Raw genomic sequence first — 25,877 nt, 5'->3', positions numbered from 1 at the left:
ACTGACTTCTAACTCGAGGGATTACGGTGCCTGGGGTTGAGTAGATCGGATAGGCGGTTGTCCAGCGATCCACCGATCCGTCCAAAATGCCCATATATGGACATGCCCATATGTCAAACTCGGTGTGCATTGACGAGGACCAGAGGGACAGGTACAATGGGTACTCTGACAAAGGGTACAATGGGTAAGGCATACTGTAACTGCATGGGGCATGCATTTCCAACTTGGATCGCTACAGACTAGACCAGGTCTAGTACTTAAAAATGGCAAGAATTGCCGATCTAGACGCTCACAACGCATTTTGAGGTTGTAGATCGGCTATCTACACCGGCTATTTTTGAAATTGTTGAAAAGATAATTTTTTGAAAGTTTTTCAAAAATGTCTATAATGACCATGATCTGATGGTCTCTGTACAAAGGACAAACTCATTTAAAGTACATATACTAACATATCCAGATATACTAAGTGATAATAGATGACAAATAATCCTGCATGAAAGTAAAAGTAAAGTAAAGTAAAAACTTGTAATGACATCAAAAGTCCTTTTTGCCAGTTCAAATGAACGTGTGCAAAAGACTGGCTTTTTATTTGCCAGTTCAAATGAAACATTGCCTTGTCAACGACGGCCATGTGAGTTATTGAGTGTCAGCTCTGTTAGTTGTGAAAGCATAGCTTGAAATAGATGGATGAGTCAGAGGGAGAGAGGGAGTGGGGGGGGGGGGGCTTCAATCAGCCTGTCAGTTGTTTAACTGGCTGTGTTTGGTGCTGGCTGACAACAGCTTTTAAAATCACCAATCATGTCAAGACGACTCACAATCACGCCTGCATGGTGCGTTGTGTATGAGTGTGTCTGGCTACATAGATGTTAATGCAAGAGTTGGTATGTGTGTTGTCAGTGCACTGTCTCTTCCAAACTTCTCAAACCAGTCCTGACCTTTTATAAAAACCCTCCACAAATAAAATGCCTTGCTTATTCAAACACACCTAATTGGATTTGTTAACTGTGCTGTACCTCGTCTAACAAGCCTTGGGGTGTGTTGATGGCTCCGCCATTTAATGCTGTTACCAAATGCACGCACATATTGTAGAGCAGTTCATGACATGTCACAGGGTTGCGAGTCTGGCTTGAGAGCTGTGTTGTCATTTTTTGTCTCTACCTCCACTATGTGGTTTAAAAGAGCAAAAGTACCTTATACCAGGGGCTCTCAACTGCAGTCCTGGGGAGTGGGGACTGCCAAGCACTTAATCATATTTACCAACAATGCCATTTATTTATTTTGTATTCAGCCAATTATTTGTATTCCCTTTTTCCCCCCAATTTACTCGTTATGCCAATTAATTCCTCCCCACACACATTTCTGTGTTGTCACTGCTGTTGTATCCTACTGACTCACCCGCCAGTGAGGAGCCCCCACCGGGAGGACGTAGGGCCTTCGTCCTACTCCTCCCACCCAACACTCCCTCCCGCCCGGCTTCCCTCCCCCAAACACTTGTGGCCAATTGTGTTCACATAGACGACAAAGCCGGATGCACCACGGTGGATCCGAACCCACAACCTCCGTGGTGGTGGGCAGGGACTTTACCACTGTGCCACCCGAGCGCACAATATCATTTCTATATTAGGCCCTGATCAGTGAGTCACACAGAAAAAAGCACAGTGTGCATTTTTAATGAAATCCTGCGTTCTCAAAGTCACTCTCCACTTAACCTAAACAACTCTTCTCCAGAGCTCCATTTTGATGCCTTCAAGAAATAAGCAGCAGGACGCAGAACATCAAACACGTGGACACGGCCAACTGTCCTGTACACCTCGGGAGGGAGAGTGATGTCTGCTGCCAGATATCGATCGGTTTTGTTCATTTTGCGCTGCAATGAAGTAAGCTACAGCATTGTATTGACAGACAGACCAACTTCACACTCCACTGCTCATTCAAGCTGCCGCTGAGAGAAACTCTAGAAACCGACACTCCAGGGAATTCTGGGTAGCTACACCCCCGTGAGGTGTGTTGCTAAAAGAAAATAAACAAAAATAAGTAGATATGCTTGCTATACACAGTAAGAGGCTCGAGCAGCTACTCAAGAATGGAGAAAGAGTGCACTTAAATGTGGTTGTGCACGTGAAAAAAAAGCTAATCAATATGAAGTTCAGAGACATAATTAAAAAGCTCATTATAAACAGAGTTTCCTGAGTAGATTCAGCGTATTGATCGCCAAGAGTGACCATGACATCTATATGCAGGGAGTGTGTGTGTCTGTGTGTGTGTGTGTGTGTGTGTGTGTGTGTGTGTGTGTGTGTGTGTGTGTGTGTGTGTGTGTGTGTGTGTGCGTGCGTGCGTGCGTGCGTGCGTGCGTGCGTGCGTGCGTGCGTGCGTGCGTGTGTTAAAAGAGATTGGTGCTCTTTCATCCATCTGATGTTTCACCCATGTCACAACAACCCTACAACACACAAACACACACGCATGCAAACAGGGTATATACACACACAAACACTCTGAATGACTACTGACATTAGGAGGAGGAAAATGCGTTTGCATCAGTATGTTACTCAGCAAAACAATGATTTTGTGTGTTTGTGGGTGTATGGATGTGTTTGAATTAAAGACAGAAATGGAGAGTAATGCACACGTGTGTATGTGTGTGTGTGTGTGTGTGTGTGTGTGTGTGTGTGTGTGTGTGTGTGTGTGTGTGTGTGTGTGTGTGTGTGTGTGTGTGTGTGTGTGTGTGTGTGTGTGTGTGTGTGTGTGTGTGTGTGTGTGTGTGTGTGCGTGCGTGCGTGCGTGCGTGCGTGCGTGCGTGCGTGCGTGCGTGCGTGTGAGGGGTGGGGGGCAGAAATAGAGACAAACTAAAACTGAGAGCATGTACAGTATATAGGGATTATCAACGGGAACGTTTGGCACAGCACAGCACAGAACATGGACAGAACGGAACGGAACGGAACAGAACCGGGACAGGACAGCCAGGAAACTGTACCTCTCCATCATGGTGGCTGACTCCTGCACTCTTTTCCTCCTCTTTCTGTCAGCAATCCCTCGGAAAGCCCTGCTAGGACGTGTCAAAGTATTAACTGGGTTTGGGGTACAACTTCACTTGAGCCTTGAATGAAAAGCCAAGGCTCAAAGAATTCCCAATGGAAGGGCTGTCATGGCAACAACTGGAGCGAAGGGCACAAGACCGAAGGGGATGGAGGAGTTTCTTCAATGGCCTATGTTCCTCAGGGAATTTAAAGGCCTAAGTAAGTCAGTAAATAATTCCCCATGAACCTAAACTGAACCCGAGGGATATTAGTTGCTTGTTTTGTTTTTTTGCGAAGGGCAATGAAAAAAAAAAAAAAAAAAGCTCCAACACAAATTTTGTATTTGTATTGTAATTGTATAGGTTTTTCTTTTTACATCTCAAGCCCTATATACAGTACATTGTCATATGAGAAATAGTAAAAAAAATATCTACAAACCCACAACACACAATGCAATGCGTTTAGCTTGTAGATCTGCTATTGCTATTTTTGACTGCTTTTTATGATTTTTGACAATATAATGACATGCACAAAATAAGGACACCAGGTTGAAAGGGGTAAAAGCAATGCTGCATTGAAACCGTTATTGAAACTCAGCCTGAACAACACCGGTGCCAAACCCATATAGGCTTCTGCCATTCTCCCCTGGGGAATGGGCATAAAATGTCAAGCTCTAGCCAGGTGAGGGAGAGGTTAGAGGGCTTGTAATGAGGTCACGTGTTATGTGATTAGACTCAGCAGCACAGGGATGTGCAGACACACGCACACACGCACACACGCACACACGCACAAAAGTATTTTTGAGATCGTAGTTAGGCCTGTCACAATTATTCCATAATCGCGTGATCTCAGTTATTTGAGATAATTGCAATTATTTTCATAGTAATTGTTTCCAAAATCTGTAGAAAACTCTGCCCTGTGCTCTGGGTTGTGTGTCATTTTCTGTCTCTCTCCACTATGCAGTTTAATAGAATAAAAATACCTTAGCAGCTGGTTTTCAGCTACAGTCCTGGGGACTCTGATAGACTTCTGTTTGCCAGGCACTTGACCATAATTCCACTTTCTCTAACAACTCTTCTCCAGAGCTAGTACATTTTGACACCTTCAAGAAATAAGCAGGACACAGAACGACAAACACATGGACACAACCAACTGTCCATTCACCAGCAACACCGCAGGTCGATATTAGTACCTGATAAGTGAGTCACACAGTAGAATGTGCAGTGTTCAATTAAATTGACCAAAGTGGAGCAGTGTGTTGATGTGTTCCTGCTCCAGGGTTACCAAGGTTATGGCTACTGTACATGGTGAGTACTGATTTGTTTGGATTTGTTTGGATAGGTAGGTATAGTGCAGTAGGACCATGTGGCAATTCTGCTTTATAGTTATGGAGCAAATGATGTCCCGAAGTGTTGGAGTCCGTCAGCAGCACCAGCTGTCTGTTTTTCTGTCTGCATGACATATCTACTGTACTGTATGTCTCTCTCTCTTTCTGTGTGTCTGTGTGTGTGTGTGTGTGCGTGCGTGCGTGCGTGCGTGCGTGCGTGCGTGCGTGCGTGCGTGCGTGCGTGCGTGCCTACGTGCGTGCGTGCGTGCCTGCAGTCAGGTGAAAATCATGCCACAATGTCTCCAAAACCAGCTCCGAAATGTCAACTCAGCAGTGCCAAAAAGCAGAATCCAGCCTCATTGTTATGACTGACAACTAAGAATTTTGAGATTTGAATTTTGTACAGTATATCAACTGAGTAACTGACAGATAATATACATCGACGATGGCTTCCGGAAAAAAGTATACACATAGGACCTTGAATTACTGTACAGACATGTGCAAACCAAAATTAGACTGCCCTGGACCTCATGACTTGACTGACAGAGAATCTTTCTCAACAGGATTATCTGAATTCTGAATTCCTATGAACACAAAACCAGCGCAAGCTCTATGAATAGATAGCCTTACTAAACTCTGTTCATTATCATTGCCTTTTGCCTCTCTTAGGATTGAGAATTAGACTGACATAACTGTTTCCTGGGGCTACCCATTGTACAGTATGTGATGATGTACCTTTGCAATCATGGTGGAAGGCTTTGTACCCTATTGCGTAACCTATTGCGTAACCTTGTTGCGTTACACAAGCTTCAAGCAAATAAATAGCCCGTATATAGAAAAATGAAAGAGCACTTGAGCATTACATGTGCATTTCAACATTTCTGTTCATGTTTAAATGCAGAGCCCAGATAAGACGCACTGGACCCACATGTATCTGTCTGTATATGGATTGCCTACTCTGTATTCAAGCAAAAGCACAGTGAAATGCAATAATTCACAATTTACTTCACTATTTCATATCACTGCACCATGGTACCACAGAGCAAATCTAACTTCAGACACCCAGTACAGCAGACACATAGTGTTTGTGGTTAAGACCACAGAAGACAAAACAGCACAAAGGAACAATAGGAAAGGGTTTTAGTGGAAGTCACCACAGTGATTAACAGAGAGTGAAAGAGAGCGGGTAGAGGGGCTGCAAATATCTCCATCTTACCAGGTTGCTTAATCTTGCATACAAGTAGTCTAATTTTAAAAAGTGAAAAGATCTGTCAATCGTGTGAGGTAATTTCCCTGGTTTCCAGCGGAATTCAGGTTATTGGACCGTTATTGTAAACGGTCACTTGTGTCAAGGAAAATGGAACTATCTTTGATACTAAAGTATGTGGGATTGTCTCACCACTTCTCAGCTGTGTTAACAAAACTTATATACTAAGATGGAAAGCAAGATTAAATTCCTTGAGAAAGAAAGAGAATATTTACAGTGACCAGAGGGAATAGGGCTGGGGTGAAGAGAGCGTTACTTACGATATTCTGCAGTTGTCACAGTTGAAAGAGGAGCCAGTGGAAGAGGAGAAAAGAGAGAAAACAAAAATTAAGTTGCATTACAGGATATACTGCGTACAGTATATAGGTGCAGTATACACAGACAGGTATAGTATGCAAATGACAGTCTGTTATTTGTCAGCAATAAACATAAACCCCAGCACCTCCACTTATCCTAGAAGCAAATCCAATCCACACTCTCCAGCACCACCCTAGCTTGCTTATGTATTCTAGACATTAACAGTATAACAGTATGCTAAGACATTAGCAGAATGTTATTTTAACACCAAGTTAAATTACGCCTCAGGATTATATTATGCACATTATTGTCTGTGTTTTCTAAGTTCTACATGTATATCCAGTGAAGCACATTACATTGACTGTGTGCGACTTAGCCATAGTCAGAGAACAACACAAGGAGAGAGAAAAATGACCCTGGGGTGCCTATTCCTATCTTCATCTCAAAATAATATCTGTGCACAAGGACACTTTTTGGCACAATATGAGACCAAATGCTGGCAATATTAAAATCAAGATAATTTACAGAGAAACTAAGAGCCCTCGCATGCGGTTACTGGCAGTCTTATGACTTGACTGGATCAGAGCCTAATCGACTCAAATAAGTGAGAGAGCAAAGAGAAGTTGAGGATAGATGACAGGGAGAGATAAGATAACATATATTATGACAGTTAATTGGGAGTATGCCAAATTTCCATCAGCCCTATGTTCCCTCAGCCCTATGTTCGCTCAAAACTAACACTAACAACAACCCTAAACTGTTGGAACATTGGGCTGAGGGAACGAACATATAGGCATGACCCCGGGTAAAATGTGGTTTAGAATACAATACTGATAAAAGCAGTAATAGAAAGTACTGTACACAAGTTTCAAAATATATAAATTATATATATATATATATTTTTAACTGAAACTGGCATTGTCAGATATAATTAAAGAAAAACTTCATATAGCACCTTTCCAAAACTTGCTTTACAAATAAAATAACAAAAATACAAAAATGTAATAAGAATGATATGGCAGATGTACAATGTGTGAATTATAACGTTTGTGAGCATCAGGATGGAGAGATGGAAAGACAGAGGTTATGACGCTAACGTGTTTTAAAAGGAGAGAGGGAGCGTGGGAGAGAGGGCTCAGACAGCTCACCATGGGAGACCTTTGTGCATCTAAGGGTCATAATTACTGACTCAACTGACAGGTGATAATTAACCACTCAGTATGCTTGAGAGGGGGCCTTATGTGCATATGTGCATTGTGTGTGTGTGTGTGTGTGTGTGTGTGTGTGTGTGTGTGTGTGTGTGTGTGTGTGTGTGTGTGTGTGTGTGTGTGTGTGTGTGTGTGTGTGTGTGTGTGTGTGTGTGTGTGTGTGTGTGTGTGTGTGTGTGCGTGCGTGCGTGCGTGCGTGCGTGCGTGCGTGCGTGCGTGCGTGCGTGCGTGCGTGCGTGCGTGCGTGCGTGCGTGTATGGAGAACAATGACATCTCTTAGGCCACACAAACTCCCTAAGATCTTACCTCCATTGTGCCGCTATGTGTATCAGGCTACTCGATACCACACCTTCACTTTACAGTGTAAGTCATATAACTTAATACACCGTAAGATCTTTGTGTATTAACAGTGTTTCTCAGAAGGTTTTATTTGGGACACTTTACTCTAGCCATTCACTCATACAGTACAGTATATCCCAGCTACAGCTCTGATAGCTGAGTGGTAAAGGCACATATCATAAAGGCTCTGATGATGCCTGACAGCTAATGTACCATTTGCAGCCCCTCTCTCATCTTGTTTCCTGTCTAAGCACCACTGTATTATATCAATAAAGCTATTTTATAAATAAATAACCCAACTACATCGATTCCCTTAAGTGTTCTTAATCTGGTAAGAATGTTGATTTTGAAGGGCCTAGACTGTGCTTGAATATAATATATTCAAACAGTGCTGTACTTACGCCTGCATTGTGGTGGAGGCTGTCTGGAAGCTGAACACATTCTCTTTGGGGAACCAGCCATTAGCGGTGTCCTCTGAAGAAAACACAGAATAAGAGACAGGGAATGAGCGAAAAAGACGCAAAGTCAGGATTTAAACATAATGCTGTGAGTTTGCAGAGGAGGAAAATGTGGAAAGGACAGACATCACAGGGCCCATGTTTCCTGTTTCCATGTAGAAACATGAAAAGCAGAAGGTAATGCGAATGCCAGATTATAAAACACACACACACACCTTTTATCCCAATACCACTCAGTTGTCCAGGTATGCATCCTTACCCTTGTCATCCGTAGTAGACGTTCTGTCCTCGCTGTACATCCTCTCCAGCTTCTTGCGTGGCTTCTCTCCATCCCGAGGCGAGCTATCCAGGTCAAGGGAGCGCTGGCTCTGGCACGGAGCCCGGATGCAGGCCACGCAGTCCACGGCGCAGTCGTCCCGCGAACCCCCCCCTTTCCTCGCCCCCCAGTCCTGGATGTTATGGGCGCTGCCTGAGCTCTGCAGGGGCTGGGACTGCGCCAGGCCGTCCTGGTGTTGTTGGTGGTGCTGGTGGTGAGACGCATGGTGGTGGCCGGTGCGATGGTGGCCGCTGCCGCTGCGGTGATGGCTACCGCGGACGTTGGCGGCGACCGGCGGGGGGGGTTGGCCGGTGTAGGAGGACGCCTGGTGGTGATGTTGGCCAGCGGAGGAGGAAGAGGAGGAGAGGGGGGAGGTAGAGGTGGGGGTCTGCTGCTGCTGTTGCTGCTGCTGCTGCTGCTCCCTGGAGCCCCGGAGCACCTTGAGCTCCAGGCTCTCCTCGCTGCCGCGGCCCCCCAGGATCATGCCTCCCTCCCGGGTGATGGTGTACACTCGGGCCGGCTTCGTGGCAACGCTCCCCTCCGGTCCTCTGAGCACCGGCGGGTCCTCCGAGGAAAGGCTCCGCTGCTCCACCGAGAGCCTGCGTTTAGACGGGCCTGACAGGGCTGAGGTCTGCAGTGTGCTGGGCTGATGGGGAGGGACCTGTGAATAAGGCTGCATGATGCTCACAAAATGAGGAATTACAATGTAACATGACATTACATAACGTGATAGCAGTGGTGTAAAGTAACTAAGTACATTTACTCAAGTGCTGTACTTAAGTAGAGTTTTGAGGTACTTTTACTTTACTGGAGTATTTCCAATTTTCAATACTTTTACCTCTACTCCACTACGTCTCAGAGGCAAATATTGTACTTTTACTCCACTACAATTATTTGAAAACTTTAGTAACTAGTTACTTTGCAGATATAAATGACAGACATTAACCACTTTAGCCCTATTTTATACCTAGGCTATTTGAAAATAGCCGATCTACAAGCTCACAATGCGTCACATCGCGACGCCTTGTGAGCTTGTAGATCTGCTATTTTCAAACATTTTTGTACTTTTACTTTTGGTACTTTAAGTACATTTGGATACCAATACTTTTGTACTTTTACTCAAGTAAAGTTTTAATTCCAGACTTTTACTTGTAACATAATACTTCTACATTGCAGTATTGATACTTTTACTTAAGTAAAACATTTGAGTACATTTTCCACCACTGCATGATAGCACAACACATTTTCCCTGACAGACTCTCTAGATTGTTGTACTGCATGGATAGTGCATCAGCATTGAGATAACTCTTCTGTTTTTTTTTGTGCCTACCTGCGCGTGAGGCTGGGACTGGTTGTGTTTCGCTATGGGACGGACACAGCGGCCAGGCTGTGGTAGGTTGTTGTTGTTACTAACACGACTTCCGTCTGGGGACTCAGAGTCCTGTCCAATGAAGGTGTCAGACAACAGATGATCTGTGGAGAGACATAGAGAGAGAGAGAGAGAGAGAAAGAGAGAAAGAGAGAGAGAGAGTGTGTGAGAGAAATTGTGAGATTGTTAGTAAATCAGTGAGAAAAAGGAAATAGAGGGGGGGGGGAGGCAATGAGAGGGGGACAGAAAGACAGAGGGGGGGGGGGGTAGTGCAGAGGAAATTACATGAGAGAAAACTGCTGAGGGATAGAAGGGAGGGAGCAATATATAGGAGGCAAAGATACAGTACATACTGTATAGATAGAGTGGGAGTCAGAGAGACAAATGATGGAAACCAGGTGGCTTGTGGCATATAAGGCTTTGGCAGTAGTGGAGTGAACGCATGAGTGCCAACAAAGCTTTTGGGAGGATGGATGGATGGATGGATGGATGGATGGATGGATGGATGGCTTCCGCCGAAAAATAAGGACCAGTCAGTGTTTGACCAACTGCCTGCTCCTTCTCACAGTAAAAAGGCCAATAGTTGTGTGAAGGGAAAAGGTTTCAAATTGTATATATTATTTGTACCCAAGAAAGAGGTGCTGGATGGAGGCTGATACTGTATGACACTAAACATGATTTTAGAGTAATGGTAATAGATTTGCGACAGTGACCAAATAACGGAACAGGTGGACGTTTTCCTTATTCCACTACCTGCAAAAGTGTCTGGTCGAGTAGACTAACTTGATTTGAAGACTGAATACTACAAGGTATTCTGGTAGCTGGCCACCACATAATTGCAACATCCCTGGTTTGATTCTTGTCCTTCTCTTCCTAAAGAAATCTGTGTTGGCTAAATATGAATAAGACCCACAGACAGACTTACTGTAACCACTGTGTGCTTATTTTGGGCATGACATATAGGTGAACAGTTTGAAAATCCTATATAATATTGAAATTGCCTTGTGCGTGGATGTGGACAATGGACATCACAAATGTAACATGACCATATAGAGAGGTGGGCATCACAAATGTAACTAAAAGTACAATATTTGCCTCTGAGATATAGTCGAGTAGAAGTAAAAGTACTGAAAATTGGCAATACTCCAGTAAAGTAAAAGTACCTCAAAGTACAGTACTTGAGTAAATGTACTTTACACCACTGAAAAACGTTGGGTGGACGGTGGGCGTTACAAACATAACATGCCCAGTAGCAATCAACTTCTATGGACCGACTGGTGGAGAAACAAGTGAGTGTAATGATTTCAGGGTGTGTGCTTGGCAGCCTACCTGCTGCTCCGTTGCGGTTCTCGGGCTGAGTGTGAGACAGGTAGTCACCAAATGCTCTGGCTGCTCTGGAAAGAGAAAAGAGAGAGAAGTGCAGAGCGATTAACCCTGGGGTTGATTGAGCCACCACTGGAGACAAATGGCAAGATGTAACAGACACGCGCACGCACATTCACACACACAGGCCCCTATAAGAGTCTCCGTTCATATAAATCGTCTGACTTAGGAGTATGATGCCTCTTTGCAGACTATCATCATTACATGCTCAACAGTCAAGTAGGTCACATCGTTACAATGGGCTGTGAGAGGAGGTTTTATTGGCCGTGGCCAGAAGCCACACAGCAAAGAGCCCCATTCTCTCTTTCTCTCGCTGACGTAATTGCCATCTCCTGCGTAGGAGAGAGACAATACTGCGAATAGCAGCATGGAGGCTATAGCCCCCCATCCCCGCACAGCATGGCAGACCCCACCGGGGACAGGAGCACAGCATGTGCCAGTCATAATGGCACAAAATAACAAATGCCAAAAAACACGTGCCTGTGTGTTTGCAATACGGTACATGAACACATAGTATAAATTCATGGAGAAGCTCCGATAAATAGACTTAAGGAATTGGCTGCATTCATAAAATCATTTCCTAATTAGCAATTTTCTGGATTTCTAAATCAAAAAAGAATGAAGAAATGAAGAATGTGTGCAGTAAGCAGAGAAAACATGTCAATGGTTAATCCTTATCCATAGGATACAGAGCTTTATCCTGTATATAATAATTCACCGTTAATATTTTATAGATTTATGGTGACTCATCCACACAAGGTGTCAATCCCTTGAGATTCTTCTCTTGAAGCTTTAGCTGGCTCGACTCTAACCTGAGGAATAAAAAGGACGACTTGTGCAAAATCAGTTCCCCTTTCCAAAAGCACGGGCTTAACTGATGATGATTTACTTTACTGCTGATCTGGTGGACACAATTATTTTACTGTTCCATTTCCAAATCAACCACTTCAATATTTACAGCGAGTGTTCATTTATACCAAGTGAAAATAACAGTTTGTCAGCAAGCTACACTGTTGTGCAATGGATTATTTAAGCTTTCCACTGCAGACACTCTCAACGTTGCACCCAGGAACCTGACTGCGGCTAGTTTTCTCTGCTATCATTTTTTTTTTTTTTAATAAATATTGTGAACCATTATGCAACAGGATTTACAGCTCCTTTTAAAAAGAGGAAAGTGCTACAGCTACAGTATGTAGAATACAGTATGTACTGTACTGTAGAATGGGGCCCAATTGTTATAATTGGCAGGAGAAGGGTAAAGCAGTTGTCGTACTGGGTTTAATAGATGTGATTACAGTCACCCACACAGACACATTTATTCTGATTTAACTCACAAACACTTACAGAAGCATACATGTGGAAAGAAATGTCAAGATATAGGCGACAACCACACTCACACCTAGAGATATACAGTAGGAACTATAGGCCTGTAATCACTAGTCCTCCAAACCACTCGCAGCACTTCTGTCACCACACACACACACCACACTCTCTCTCTCACACACACACACACACGATAATGACAAGATATAGGTTATACAACCCCACATACGCAGACACACACACACACACACTCTCTCTCTCTCTCTTTAGGCCTGTAATCACTGTCCTCCAAACCACTCGCAGCACTTCACGTCTCTTACTTCTGTCATCTTCATGATGAACTCAACACACACACACACGTTCATATGGTGTACGTCCAGAATGCCATATGGGAGAGGATAATGGTGTGCACGTGCACATATACGTCACTTTCACGCTTAACTCCCCGTCATAAAAAAGGGGGATGGGGGGTGGGCTGGGATTGGTGTGTTGTTGTCATAGTCGTGTGTCTTCCTGTTAACGCACTCCCTACGTAGTCATTAAATATATGAGCATACGGCACGTGCAGCTTCAGCATTCGCTGTGAACGCTCCCCGGATTTAGACTTGATAGAAGAGGAGACGATATAGAAGAGGAGGGGGAAGAGAAGAGAAGAGAAGAGAAGAGAAGAGAAGAGAAGAGAAGAGAAGAGAAGAGAAGAGAAGAGAAGAGAAGAGAAGAGAAGAGAAGAGAAGAGAAGAGAAGAGAAGAGAAGAGAAGAGAAATCATTTCTCATCTGGCTGCCACTCTGTCCAATACCAATTCCATATTGTGTGTGTGGAGAGAAATGGGGGGGGGGGACACATCAGTTCTCGCCAAGGACCAGGCATTTCAACACAGCCCACACAACCACTCACACCGACCAGACTCCCCATTAGAGCCAAGTCCAAAACTAAACTGCCTCACGCCCACATTGCCATGGAGTATACCTGATCCCTGACCCTGACCTAGTTCTTCATCCTCTCCTCATCCTCCCCTCTTCAGATAGACTACATCTGGGGCACCATTCGTTTCCACCTCTCCCTCCACCATCACAGCAAAAAACACAACCCGGCTTTTATTTGTAACACCAGGTGGAGAGCAACTATGCTGCTAAGCATAATTAAGATGGTCACCCTTTTTCTTTCTATTTTCCCCCACTTCTTAGCACCAGCCCTTTGAAGGCTTGATTAAAAAACAGCACCACAAGACCCAATCAGTGTGGAAGCGCTGAGACATTAACCCATTCAATCCGGGAACGCGTCTGTGTCATTTTAGATTTTAGCTATAACCATTATTTTATACTTTGGCAATTCAAAAATAGCAGATCTACAAGCTCATAGCGCTATGAGCATGTAAATCTGCTATTTTGGAAAAATCTGGAACATTTTGTGCAAATCCTTGAATACATCTTTTTTTTTTTAAACCAAACATTTGTAAATCAAATCTTTGCTTCTGGAGGTCCCTGGAACAAAATATATGACAAATGTTCGCTTTAAAGAATACATATTCAAAGATTTGCACACATTTTTAAGATTTTTCAAAAATAGCCAAAGAACTCTTAAAATGACACAGATGCGTTCCCGGTCTTAATGGCTTAATTATACATAAAGTGGAACGGTAGGATGGCGAGACGCGTGCCGCCTGCCCCCCTAGCCGTTGCAGCGGCTCCCAGCTGCCTCAACTCGCTGTGCCCTCGTGCCGTCTCCATGTCGGCAGTTTGCAACGTGCGTTTTGGGAGTTTTCGTCTTGCATGTTTTCTGCCATGTGACGGTAAGGGAGGGGGGAGAGGGAGAAAGAGGAAAACAGAGAGCCAGAAGGGAGAAGGAGGATTGAGCGAAGAGGGGGATTTGAAGGGGGAGGAGAGGAGTGGGCAAAAGACGAAGAAAACGTGGAGAAACGCGTTCACGAGATGTGTTTAAAAGACAAAAATAGAAAGCAAGGGAGTAGAGAGGGTGGGGGAGATGGCTTAGTAAACAAGGAGTGTATTAAATAAAGGGAGAATAAGTAGAGGAGGGATGGAAGAAATGGGGAACTGATGATCCATACAACCCATACATATTTTTCTCTATATGAGTTTCTCATATGATCGGTTTCTTTCTGTGCATGAGGGCCGTGAATAGATTGACCAACTGTGCCTGGGGACAAACTGCAATGCAAAGGCATGATGGTATGATGAAAGCCAGGGAGCTACTGTAATAGGGTCAAAATAGAAAGGAGGCCTCTAGTCATAAGCAAAATTGCAGGAGGTTTTGCTTCAATGTTGGGTGTCTGCATATGTTTTTGTGCGTGCATAAACTAGCACTGTGACCACCCACGCCACACTGGCCTCTCACTGGAAAAACTTTGCCTAAATCCTACTCTTCCCCCCTCCTCCCAAATGTTTGTCCAACATCACTTACTTCATCCCCACCCGCCATCCCTCCTTCTCTTCTCCCCTTTCCCACCTTCACCCCCCCCCTCCTTCCTTCCTCTGTCCTTTCCCTTCCTATCTCCCTCAACCCATCTTTTCCCACGCACCAACTTCTTCCTCTCCATCATCCTCCCTTCCTCTTTTACTCTTATCAGCGGTGAAGTTGCTCTAGAGTCCATCAAGTGGAGTGGAGGGACATGTTGCCAAGACACAACAAACACAAAGTTATGCACCCTCACCGCCTCTTGTCCCTGGTGGGAGGAGTCAAGACGGGAAAACCCTCGTTTGGCACTGTACCCAAGTGCCTCAACACCTCCCCATAACACAGCAGAATTTTGAAATGATTAAATGAGTTTTTGTTTGACACACATTGTGACAGGAATACTTAAATCTGATTAACGATGGAGAATCCAGTGCCAAGTAACAAATCAGGCTTGATGATTGGCCTGACCCCAGATCCCCTGGAAGTCATCATCAGGAAAGTACTGCAGAGTAGAGCCCGACCAATGTATCGGCCTGGCCGATATATCGGCCATTATCTAACTTTTTTGACAACATTGGTATCGGCAATTATGCAGCCGATGCGTCCCAATCCTTTCTAACAAAATAGCAGATCTACAAGCTCACAACACACCCGGAACTGAACATTTTCCACCTATGAAATGTTTGAATACGGTATAAGTGGTTTATTTGTGTTTATTTTTATTTATTTGTTTGCTTGTAAGTTAATTCTTCTCAAATTTTTAATCAAATCTATGTTTTTAGCGGCGCTAGCCGCTCTATACCTTTAGGTATAGAGCGGATATTAGCCCTCTATACCTGGCTTTTGCGTCAAGGTTCTGATTGGTCAGGTCCGTCAACGTTCTGATTGGTCAGGCTCGCCAAGGTTCTGATTGGTCAGGTCCGTCAACGTTCTGATTGGTCAGGCTCGCCAAGGTTCTGATTGGTCAGGTCCGTCAACGTTCTGATTGGTCAGGTCCGTCAACGTTCTGATTGGTCACTATTCATGACATCATAGTGATGTCATGAATAGTAACATAGTGATGTCATGAATAGTGACCAATCAGAACGTTGACGGACCTGACCAATCAGAACCTTGGCGAGCCTGACCAATCAGAACGTTGACGCAAAAGCCAGGTATAGAGGGCTAATATCCGCTCTATACCTAAAGGTATAGAGCGCGAAGTTTGTATATCTGCTACAAAAAGCTACAAAGATAGAAGCTGATAGAGTGGGTACCTAAAGTTTATTTTTTAGGTACCCACTCTATCAGCTATGACAGATCAGTTTTTGCCACTTACCTTGGAATGCATTTGGTGATTCGCTTCCAATGGCACTATTTAGTGCCACTGGAAGCCTTTTAATATTGTTTCTCTAGTAGAAACACATATCTATGACAAAATATATCAAAGGCGCCGCTACCTTCACACAGGTGTGATTTTTCAAATTGATTACAAATGATACTGTTCGTAATTTTTGACAAAATACCGGTCAGAACATCGGTAATCGGTGGTGAAGGAAGATCAAGATGTTGATTTCTGTCATGTATTATGCTGAGCCACAAAGCCTGTTCCTTGCGTATAGATTGACTGTTTCAGCTCCACTCGAGAGGGGCTGAACAAGTCGAAGTGTGTCTAATCCAATCTTATCCAACTTAAACCTGCCTGCAAAAGAACCGTTTACCAATCAAGCGAGCTAAATACTTCCCATCTAACACTGACTGAAGTCAAGGAAAGAACTGACGGTGTTGACCCCCACTGTACCGTCCTTCCATCAGACAGGCAGAGGAGACATCAGTATAGCATGGGACAATTAGACAGATCAATGAGTTAATGGTTGGTGGCTGCCTTGCACTCTGTCTGACTGTGTCATTAAAGGCACAAGGAAGGCAGCAATCAGACAGTAGTGCTAAGAGGAATGGAGAGGAGAGCCAGTAAAGCAATGAGACAACACTTCGTTCTCTACCAGCTCTTTGTGTAATAGCACTAGCCCAGACAGACAGTGTGCATGCGACGCATGTGCGCAGTGCGTGAACACTCAGAGGTTGATGACTTCATTACGCTACAGTGTAGCCTATAGTGTAGCCGCTACACTATGATGTGGTGTTCTGCTATGTGTGTCACACTGAAACAAAGGCTATAAGCGAAGCACATACAAAGATCTATAAAAGATAAACTACACAACCTAAAATTACAGGATAATTTTAAGCATTCGTTTTTGACCAATCTAAATATCGGGCTAATATGTTGTCTCTAGTACATACATATATGTCTAATACCATACAGACAGACATATAGACAGAGACAGACAGACAGACAGACTGTAGAGACAAGTATCAAGCTTTTGTTCCGCACTCTTGAAGTACCAGCTGCAGGTGCAGATGACTCAGAGCAGAGTGCTTCAAAGAGGAGACCCAGATGTTTTAGTACAGCTAATAGGAAGAACAAGAAGCATGACTTTAGAGCCAGATGATGGTGGTGACACGCCATTTTTGGAGAAAAAATGAAAAATATTGAAGCCCTTCACTGGAGTGCAGAGTAGACTTATTAGGCCTACAGGGCAGAAACGTCCCATGCCTGTTGTGCTGTAGCTTTTGGAAAAGACTCAAAGAAAATGTGTGAAATATTAAAGATGACAGAAAGACCTCAGCCTATCCCTTTGCAGGAATGACACATTTTGTATCCTGTTCAAAATCACATCAGGCTCAGAGCTTTGGTACCGTATGCACAGGCCTGGTCATAAACAGGATGGGAGGAAGCAGTTGGTCCATTACAAAGTGCTTTAAAAAAAAGAATGCTAATTTCCCCCTCATGGCCCATGAAAGCACAGGGCAGAGACATTAAACAGTATTAAATCGTTTACGTGTAAAAGATAGAGACCCTGTGAGTTAAAGATTTTAATCAACCTTCAGCCCTTATTCTTCTTTGTTGAACAGTCTTCTATCTATAATGAAAAAATCATTTACAAATATTATACACACAGCAGTAATAACATGTACGAAGAAGTACAAAAAAAGACAATCTATTTCACATGAGCTGATTGCTCTCGGCAGGGATCTCTCATCCCCTATATCCCTCTATAGTTTCCTCCAGATGACCCTCCTCTATCTTCCTGATGAACCCATACCTGCCAACAAGGAGCCTCCCAGGCAACCGAGATGAATGAAAAATAAGAACACTACAGTAGCTATATACACAAGCAGTGTGAGTGTAAGTACATTGTTTAGGGACAAGTCACGCTGGATCGAGGTCAGAAATATACAGTGTGGTGGTGGTGTAACTTCTGGGCAAATGTGACCTTCAACGAGCCAGCGAGCGAGCGAGAGAGAAAGAGAAAGAGAAAGAGAAAGAGCAGTAGAATGAGGGGGGTGGGAGTACTGTTATACAAGTAACCACAGGCATTTTCCATTAAAGCTTTGTGACATCCATTTTGAATTAAGAATAAAAGAAGGGTCAATTAGGTTTGGATTGCTGAACGTGAGGGAGTAAGTTCCACGACTGCAGCACCTAACCTTATTTGCCTCTCCTGAGGAAGCAGCACAATATAGTCGAAGAAAATAATTATGGAATATGGATTATCAACTAGGCTCATGGGGGTCAGAAATGTGGGGAATCAATGTATCAAGGCCTCTGCGACCGACAAGGGCTCCAAAATGTAAACAGAAAAAAGTTTCTTCTGAAATTAGAAAACGCCAATCAGAGGGCCACACATCTCATTCACCGGGAACATTAAAATAAGATGAAGGCCATTGAAGTTCCAGAGAGGGATAAAACACCTTCATATGTGGGCCATTTACTACTCTAAGACGTCCTATAGCTCATGCCTTTGTGGAGTGAATCTGTGACAATGCAATGATTAGACACACTACTGCCGATGAGGCACTATTAATCCTCGTGGACCAGCCTGTCAGCTGTATAATGTGTGTCTACGATTCACTGAAAAATGCTCTTGTCAGGAGTATAATTTAACTACCAGTATCAGCTTACCGGATTCGCTGATGCTCACAAGCCGGGAATCACGAACAACTCCTTTGGCTGGCGTCCAATTGCATGTCTGGGATGCTGTGATCAGCTTGATTTATGTGTGGTTAAGTGTGAGGGTGTTAAATACAAGGTGAAGGAGAAAACAAGCGATGGAAAAAGATATACAGAGAGAGAGAGAGAGAGAGAGAGAGAGAGAGAGAGGATAAGTGGATAACCAGCATGAGAGACAGCATGAGCTAGAAGATGCATGCAGAAGCCAGTGTGGTTGACACTGCGCAAGTAGATTTAAAGGTCACTGTGTCTAAATGCACACGTGCACATCTGCACATTAAACCCCTCAGTTAATTGAACCCTGAGTGTTAAATGATCACTTAAGATTTAACTGTGGCAGTGTTTTGTGTGTGTGTGTGTGTGTGTGTGTGTGTGTGTGTGTGTGTGTGTGTGTGTGTGTGTGTGTGTGTGTGTGTGTGTGTGTGTGTGTGTGTGTGTGTGTGTGTGTGTGTGCGTGCGTGCGTGCGTGCGTGCGTGCGTGCGTGTGTGCGTGTGTGTGTGCGTGTGTGTCTACATGCACATACATGTTTACCATAGACTGTATGATGTTTACATACAAATCTGAACTGGTTGCTTGTGGGTGCAATGCGCACTTGTGCATGTGTACACATGTCGAGTGTATGTCAGTTGCATTCCAGTTGTGTGCTGGCACCCAATAATGCATTTTGAGTAGAGCCTGACAGAAGATGTCACATTTTTGGGTCCATGCAGATCCCTATTTTGGAGAGTCCAGACCTATACCACCGATTATGTGCACATATTTTCTAATCAATTTCAAAAGCTTAGAACTGATTAAGGTTTTTGTTTGAGATTCAAATAAATACAAATAAACACAAATAATCACTTAAGCCCCATTCCAAAAAATCCAAAATTGTAGAGCTGCTATTTTTGAAAATGTTATAACATTTTGACCTATAATGATTGGGACACATACAGTAGGCTGTAAAATTGCGATAGCCTACCAATGTCATCAAAAAAGTCAAATAATGCCGATATATCCAATGCTGTCTCACGTGAGACAGTGTTGATATATCAGTTGGGGCTCTAATTTTAAGCATGCTACCCAGCCTGCTATATCACCAGCCACACAGTTGTCATCCGACTCAAATCAAATCTAGAATCCGTCACGACACTCACACATATCATCACATCACCTGACACACCCTGGCAGAGTGGTTTCAGGTTATGACTTCAGATAAACCAATGAGCAAATCTCATCATACTTCACAGTAATTCAGTACATGTCACAGTAATGTGTGCATTTAAACCAAAAACTAGGAACATACGCTAAAACAAACCTGTCGTTTACACCTCATGCTCACACAGTAGGTTATACAATTACAAAGTAGACCAAAAAGCTTTTGACCATTTCTACTATGATGCCTTTAACCTTCTGTAAGCCACTGCTTAGTCTTCCATGATCATGTTTTAGTTAGTCTCGTGTCTTGTCAATTAATGCACCGTGCAACTTGATCAGAGTAGTTTGCATCGAACTTGATGCAAACCTTTGGTTCAAACGCATACAGGCATCATTATTATTTTTTATGTTTTTATAGACTTGAAAACGCATTCTCATTCCCAACAACAGTCCATCAAACTAACTTGCATCAGTAAGCGCGTTTATTGCCAACTTGTTCCGCGCGGCGGGCAGCGCACGGTAATGTCACTGTCGCTCCACAACCATATGACATGATCCTCTGGCTACTCACCGAACTTTTGCGGCCACAGAAGATATCGCATCATTCCGTAGATTCTTCCTTTTGGACACGGCAGTTCCCATGCTGAAGTGGACACGACACACAAACCATTCCACTCATCGGTGATTCATGGTTAAAATAGAAGAAAAAAGAAATCACGTCGAAAAAAACACCCTAAAACTCACGAGCTACCAGGAGTTACATTTAATTTACGTGTTCTATTGTTACTGTTTACTATTTGCCTACTTCCAGACAAAAATGTGAAGTAAATGCGAGTCAGAAGACAAGAGCAGAGTGACAGAAAACGTGTCGGCAGCAGCGCTTCTGCTGCTTCTCTGTCTCTGCTGAGTCTGCTCTCCAGTCGCACGACTGAAACTACAGGAGAGAAGATCTGCCTCCCAGAGCGCTCTACTGTTGTTGTGAGGAACGAAGCCAGGTGTGGGCTGGGCACGTGTCTAGTGTAATAGGCCTATGTATGTGAAATATTAGAAATAAACCCAAGACCTCACACGAACTCATACAGCGCTCGACCGATTGAAATGTATGATTAAGAAATAAAGATAGGCAAGAGCAAGACAGTCAACAACGCCGATGACAGAAAGCAATAGCCTACATTTTCACCAGCTCAGTTCAACGGCTCATTTAAAATAGCCTACCAGTTGTTTGACCTATCTAGCTATGCAACATCACAAGAATATTAGGCCTATTCATTATTTATACAGGTGCTCAAGAGCAGTGGTGGCGGGAAAAGTACTCACAATGTTTACTTACAGTAAGTAAAAGTATCAATACAGCAATATAGAAGTACTCTGTTACAAGTAAAATTCCGGAATTGAACATTTACTCCAGTAAAAGTACAAAAGTATTGGTATCAAAATGCACTTAAAGAACCAAAAGTAGAAAGTACGCATTTTTGCAGAATATCACATTTCACTTTTCAAATGTATAAAATGTCTGAAAATCTTTTGAAAATAGCAGATCTACAAGCTTACAATGCATCGCAATGTGAGGCATTGTGAGCTTGTAGATCAGCTATTTTCAAATGAACTAAATGAATATAGGGCTGAAGTGGTTAATGTATGTTTTGTAATAATAATCAAAATCTACAAAGTAGCCTAACTAGTAACTAAAGTTTTTATATAATTATAGTGAAGTAAAAGTACATTATTGGCCTCTGAGATGTAGTAGTACAACTAGTACAACTACTGAAATTTGTAAATACCAGTAAAGTAAAAAAAAATACCTCAAAATTGTATTTAAGTACAGTAAATGTAGGTTACTTTACACCACTGCTCAAGAGCAGAGCTAATTCAGCCCACACCCCACCCATATTTCCCAAAACATCCGTCATAAGCCAGACCACTTAAGCTGATTTAAAAGTCAGGTATTCAAAACCTGGAAACTGGCGATGGAAAATGCACGCACAATACATATAACGTACAATGCACAATTCACGTTGCATTAAATTAGATTAGCTCCGGCCCGGGCACACAACAGTGAAACAGACAGACCCACACAATAGACGGCTATGGACTCATGCAGAGTCACACTGTGAAACTCAGGACCATAGACAGCAAATTCCCTCTACGCTCACTGCAAAGCTTTCAGCACTATGGACAGATACTGACAGCAAACTCCCTCTACACTCACTGCAATGTAAGCTTTCAGCACCACGGACAGATGCTGACAAACAGCTAACTCCCTCTACATCAGGGGTGGGCCACTTTGATGATAGAGAGGGCCACTATATTTCCACACTCACTCCAGAGGGCCACATTGCATATTGTTGCTGTCGGGCAGAAACCTCTTATCTCCATATTTTTTTTATCTCCACTTTTTTTCTTAAATCAATGCCGTACTTCGTCATTCTGGTGTGTCACACAAAAGTAGCAAGAATAGCAGATCTACAAGCTCAAAACGCGTCGCATAGCAACACGTTTTGAGCTTTGGAATTGGAATCCTGAATATTGTTTTGCTATTTTCTAATTGGAATCCTGAAAAGTAACATTTTTATTTCATTTCAAATGCATTTAGTTACACTTAAGTTAACTTTATGAACTTTTACACAAATACATTGGACTCAAAACTAATAATTTAGAGTGAAGTAATTAAAGCAGGTCAGGATTGCATGTTTGGAATTGTAACAGCTGAAATCAATAATATAATATATTATGCCACGTGCGGCCTTCACCTTCACTTAATGCGGAATACTGATATTATCAGTATTCCGGCCTTCACCTTCACTTAATGCGGAATACTGATATTATCAGTATTCCGCATTAAGTGAAGGTGAAGGCCGCACGTGGCCCCTAGGCCGCCAGTTACTCATGTACACTCTAAGTCGACCACTTTGTTGATAATGTCACAGGCTCCCTTCAGACAACGCTTGACTCTGTTGCTCCTTTAAGAAAGAGGGTAATAAAGCAACAGAGGCTAGCCCCATGGTATAACTCTGGAACTAAAAATCTCAAGCGAACGTCACGTAAGCTTGAAAGGATATGGCGTTCAACCAAACAGAAAGAATCCTGTATAGCCTGGCAGAACAGCCTTAAAATATATAGGAAGGCTCTCTGCAATGCCAGAGCCACCTATTATTCCTCTCTAATAGAGGAAAACAAAAACAACCATAGGTTCCTTTTTGACACTCTAGCCAAATTGACAAAAAGTCATGACTCTACTGATCCGCGTATTCCTATATCCCTTAACAGCAATGATTTCATGAATTTTTTCAATGGTAAAATCAATACTATCAGAGATAGTATTGATAACCTACTACTCTCAGCCCCTACCGGACCGCCCTCCGACGTAATATCCTCAGAAGTGACTGTACGACACAGTGTATATTTGGACAGTTTCTCCCCGGTCGAGCTCTCCGAATTCACTTTAATGATCACATCTTCCAAACCAACGACCTGTCTCTTGGATCCAGTCCCAACTAAATTGCTTAAAGAGGCCCTGACCCCGGTTGGTGCACCCCTACTCGATATGATCAATATGTCTCTGGTGACGGGCTACGTACCACAGTCCTTTAAGGTAGCTGTCATCAAACCCCTCCTCAAGAAGCCTACTCTCGACTCAGGCATTTTGGCTAACTATAGACCTATATCGAACCTCCCATTTCTCTCTAAAATCCTTGAGAAAGCAGTCGCCAAGCAGTTATGTGATTTTTTACATAACAACAAGCTATTTGAAGCTTTTCAGTCAGGATTCAGAGCACACCATAGCACTGAGACTGCATTGGTGAAGGTCACAAATGACCTCCTGATTGCATCCGATAATAACCTTCTCTCTGTACTGGTTCTGTTGGACCTCAGTGCTGCATTTGATACTATTGATCACCATATTTTGTTGCAGAGACTTGAGCATCTGGTTGGCATTAAGGGTGCTGCATTGAACTGGTTTGAGTCCTATCTGTCTGACAGATTTCAATTTGTAAACGTTAACGATACACCTTCACTACGCGAAAAGGTTAAATACGGAGTCCCACAAGGCTCTGTACTTGGACCAATACTATTCACTCTATATATGCTTCCCTTAGGTGAGATAATTAGGAAACACTCTATAAATTTCCATTGCTATGCAGATGATACACAATTATATCTATCAATGAAGCCAGATGAAACAGATCAACTGGCTAAACTTCAAGCATGTCTTATAGACATCAAGAGTTGGATGACCCGTAATTACCTACTCCTCAACTCGGACAAAACTGAAGTTATTGTACTCGGCCCTAAGCACCTCAGAGATAAATTAATCGATGAGAATTTTACCCTAGATGGTATTACCTTGACCTCCAGGGCCACTGTAAAGAATCTGGGAGTCACGTTTGACCAAGACATGTCCTTTCAGTCCCACATAAAACAAATTTCAAGAAATGCCTTTTTTCACCTGCGTAATATTGCAAAAGTTAGGCACATTCTGTCCCAAAATGATGCAGAAAAACTTGTCCACGCATTTGTTACTTCTAGGCTGGACTATTGCAACGCCTTACTATCAGGCTGCCCAAGTAAGTCCCTAAATAGCCTGCAGCTTGTCCAGAATGCCGCTGCGCGCATACTGACAGGAACCAGAAGAAGAGATCATATCACTCCTTCATTGGCCTCTTTGCACTGGCTCCCGGTTAAATACAGAATAGAGTTTAAAGTTCTCCTCCTCACATACAAGGCTCTCAATGGACAGGCACCAGTATATCTCAAAGAACTCATCGAGCCCCGTAAACCAGCCAGAACACCACTGCGTCCACAGTATGAAAAAATGCTTACGGTTCCAGTAAACCCCCAAAAAACTAGAACAGGAGGTAGAGCATTTAAGTTTCAAGCACCTCAGCTGTGGAACCTTCTCCCAGTCTCAGTCCGTAAAGCAGACACACTCTGTATATTTAAAACTAGACTAAAAACCTTTCTCTATGATAAAGCCTATAGCCGAAGTGTATAGACTCAGTCCCCCTATAGTCATCCTCTCTCCCCCACCTTCCCCCTTTCTCCTCTCTCCCCTCGTCCTCTCTCTTCCCGTCCTCCCTTTGGTTGTGTGGGTTTGTGTCCCATTGGTACAATCGTAATTAACCCTGTACGGATTCACGCTCTAGTAAGGCCTGCCACTAATTCTACAACCGGGGACTCGTTCCCCGGAGTTTCTTCTACCACCCACGTCGCAGGTCCATGGACTATTACTATGGACCCCCAGCTGCGGCTCAAGACTGTGACTGCGGACCGGGCCTGGGCCTCTCCATGGAGTCTATGGACTGTTACTACGGACCCCCAGCTGCGGCTCAAGACTGTGACTGCGGACCGGACCGGGCCTCTCTCCATGGAGCACGACCTGGACACGACCGTGGACTTCTACTACACTACACTATACCGCATATTATATTATCTTAAACATTTTTATATTATTCCATTATATACTGCATACACACTATTGCTGTACTATATTATACTATCATATGCTAGTATCTTACACTATTATATTTGCTATTATTGTTATTGTTACTGCTTGCACTGTATCTCTTTCTGTCTCTCCTCTGTCTCTCCCTTTCTCTCTCTCTTCTTTCCCCCAACACGGTCGAGGCAGAAGGCCCCCGCCCTAGAGCCTAGGGTCTGCCTGACGTTTCTTCCTGTTGAATTAAGAGGGAGTTTTTCGTTGCCACTGTCGCAAAATTGCTTGCTCAGGGTGGGATGTTGGGTCTCTTCTCTACATGTAAAGTGTCTTGAGACAACTTGTTGTGATTTGACACTTTAATAAAATTGAATTGAATTGAATTGAATTAAGTCTATGCTCACTGCAATGTAAGCATTCAGCACTGGTGGAAAGTAACTAACCACATTTACTTAAGTACTGCACTTAAGTAAAATGTTGAGGTAATTTTACTTTACTAGAGTATTTCCATTTGTTTTAATACTTTTACTTTTACTCCA

At 43.3% G+C, this 25,877-nt stretch overlaps 1 protein-coding gene across 1 annotated transcript in view; it reads right to left on the bottom strand.

Annotated features, from left to right (window-relative positions):
- The window catches only part of nsmfb (NMDA receptor synaptonuclear signaling and neuronal migration factor b), a 38,946-nt gene extending 18,160 nt beyond the window's left edge, over positions 1–20,786 (bottom strand). Inside the window, exons 1-6 of the mRNA XM_084056058.1 lie at positions 20,476–20,786; positions 10,925–10,989; positions 9,557–9,699; positions 8,170–8,899; positions 7,854–7,926; positions 2,972–3,043 (exon numbers count right to left, since the gene is read on the bottom strand). Of these exons, the coding sequence (XP_083912184.1) occupies positions 2,972–3,043; positions 7,854–7,926; positions 8,170–8,899; positions 9,557–9,699; positions 10,925–10,989; positions 20,476–20,546 (1,154 nt within the window). The 5' untranslated portion in view covers positions 20,547–20,786. The remainder of the gene's footprint in view (positions 1–2,971; positions 3,044–7,853; positions 7,927–8,169; positions 8,900–9,556; positions 9,700–10,924; positions 10,990–20,475) is intronic.
- Between the last annotated feature and the right edge of the window lie 5,091 nt (positions 20,787–25,877).

Source organism: Gymnoscopelus microlampas (assembly GCF_963454915.1).
Source record: "Gymnoscopelus microlampas genome assembly, chromosome: 4".
In the NCBI taxonomy this organism is placed as follows: domain Eukaryota; kingdom Metazoa; phylum Chordata; class Actinopteri; order Myctophiformes; family Myctophidae; genus Gymnoscopelus; species Gymnoscopelus microlampas.
Note: the sequence above shows the minus strand (reverse complement) of the source record. Positions and strands in the feature narration are given on the sequence as shown.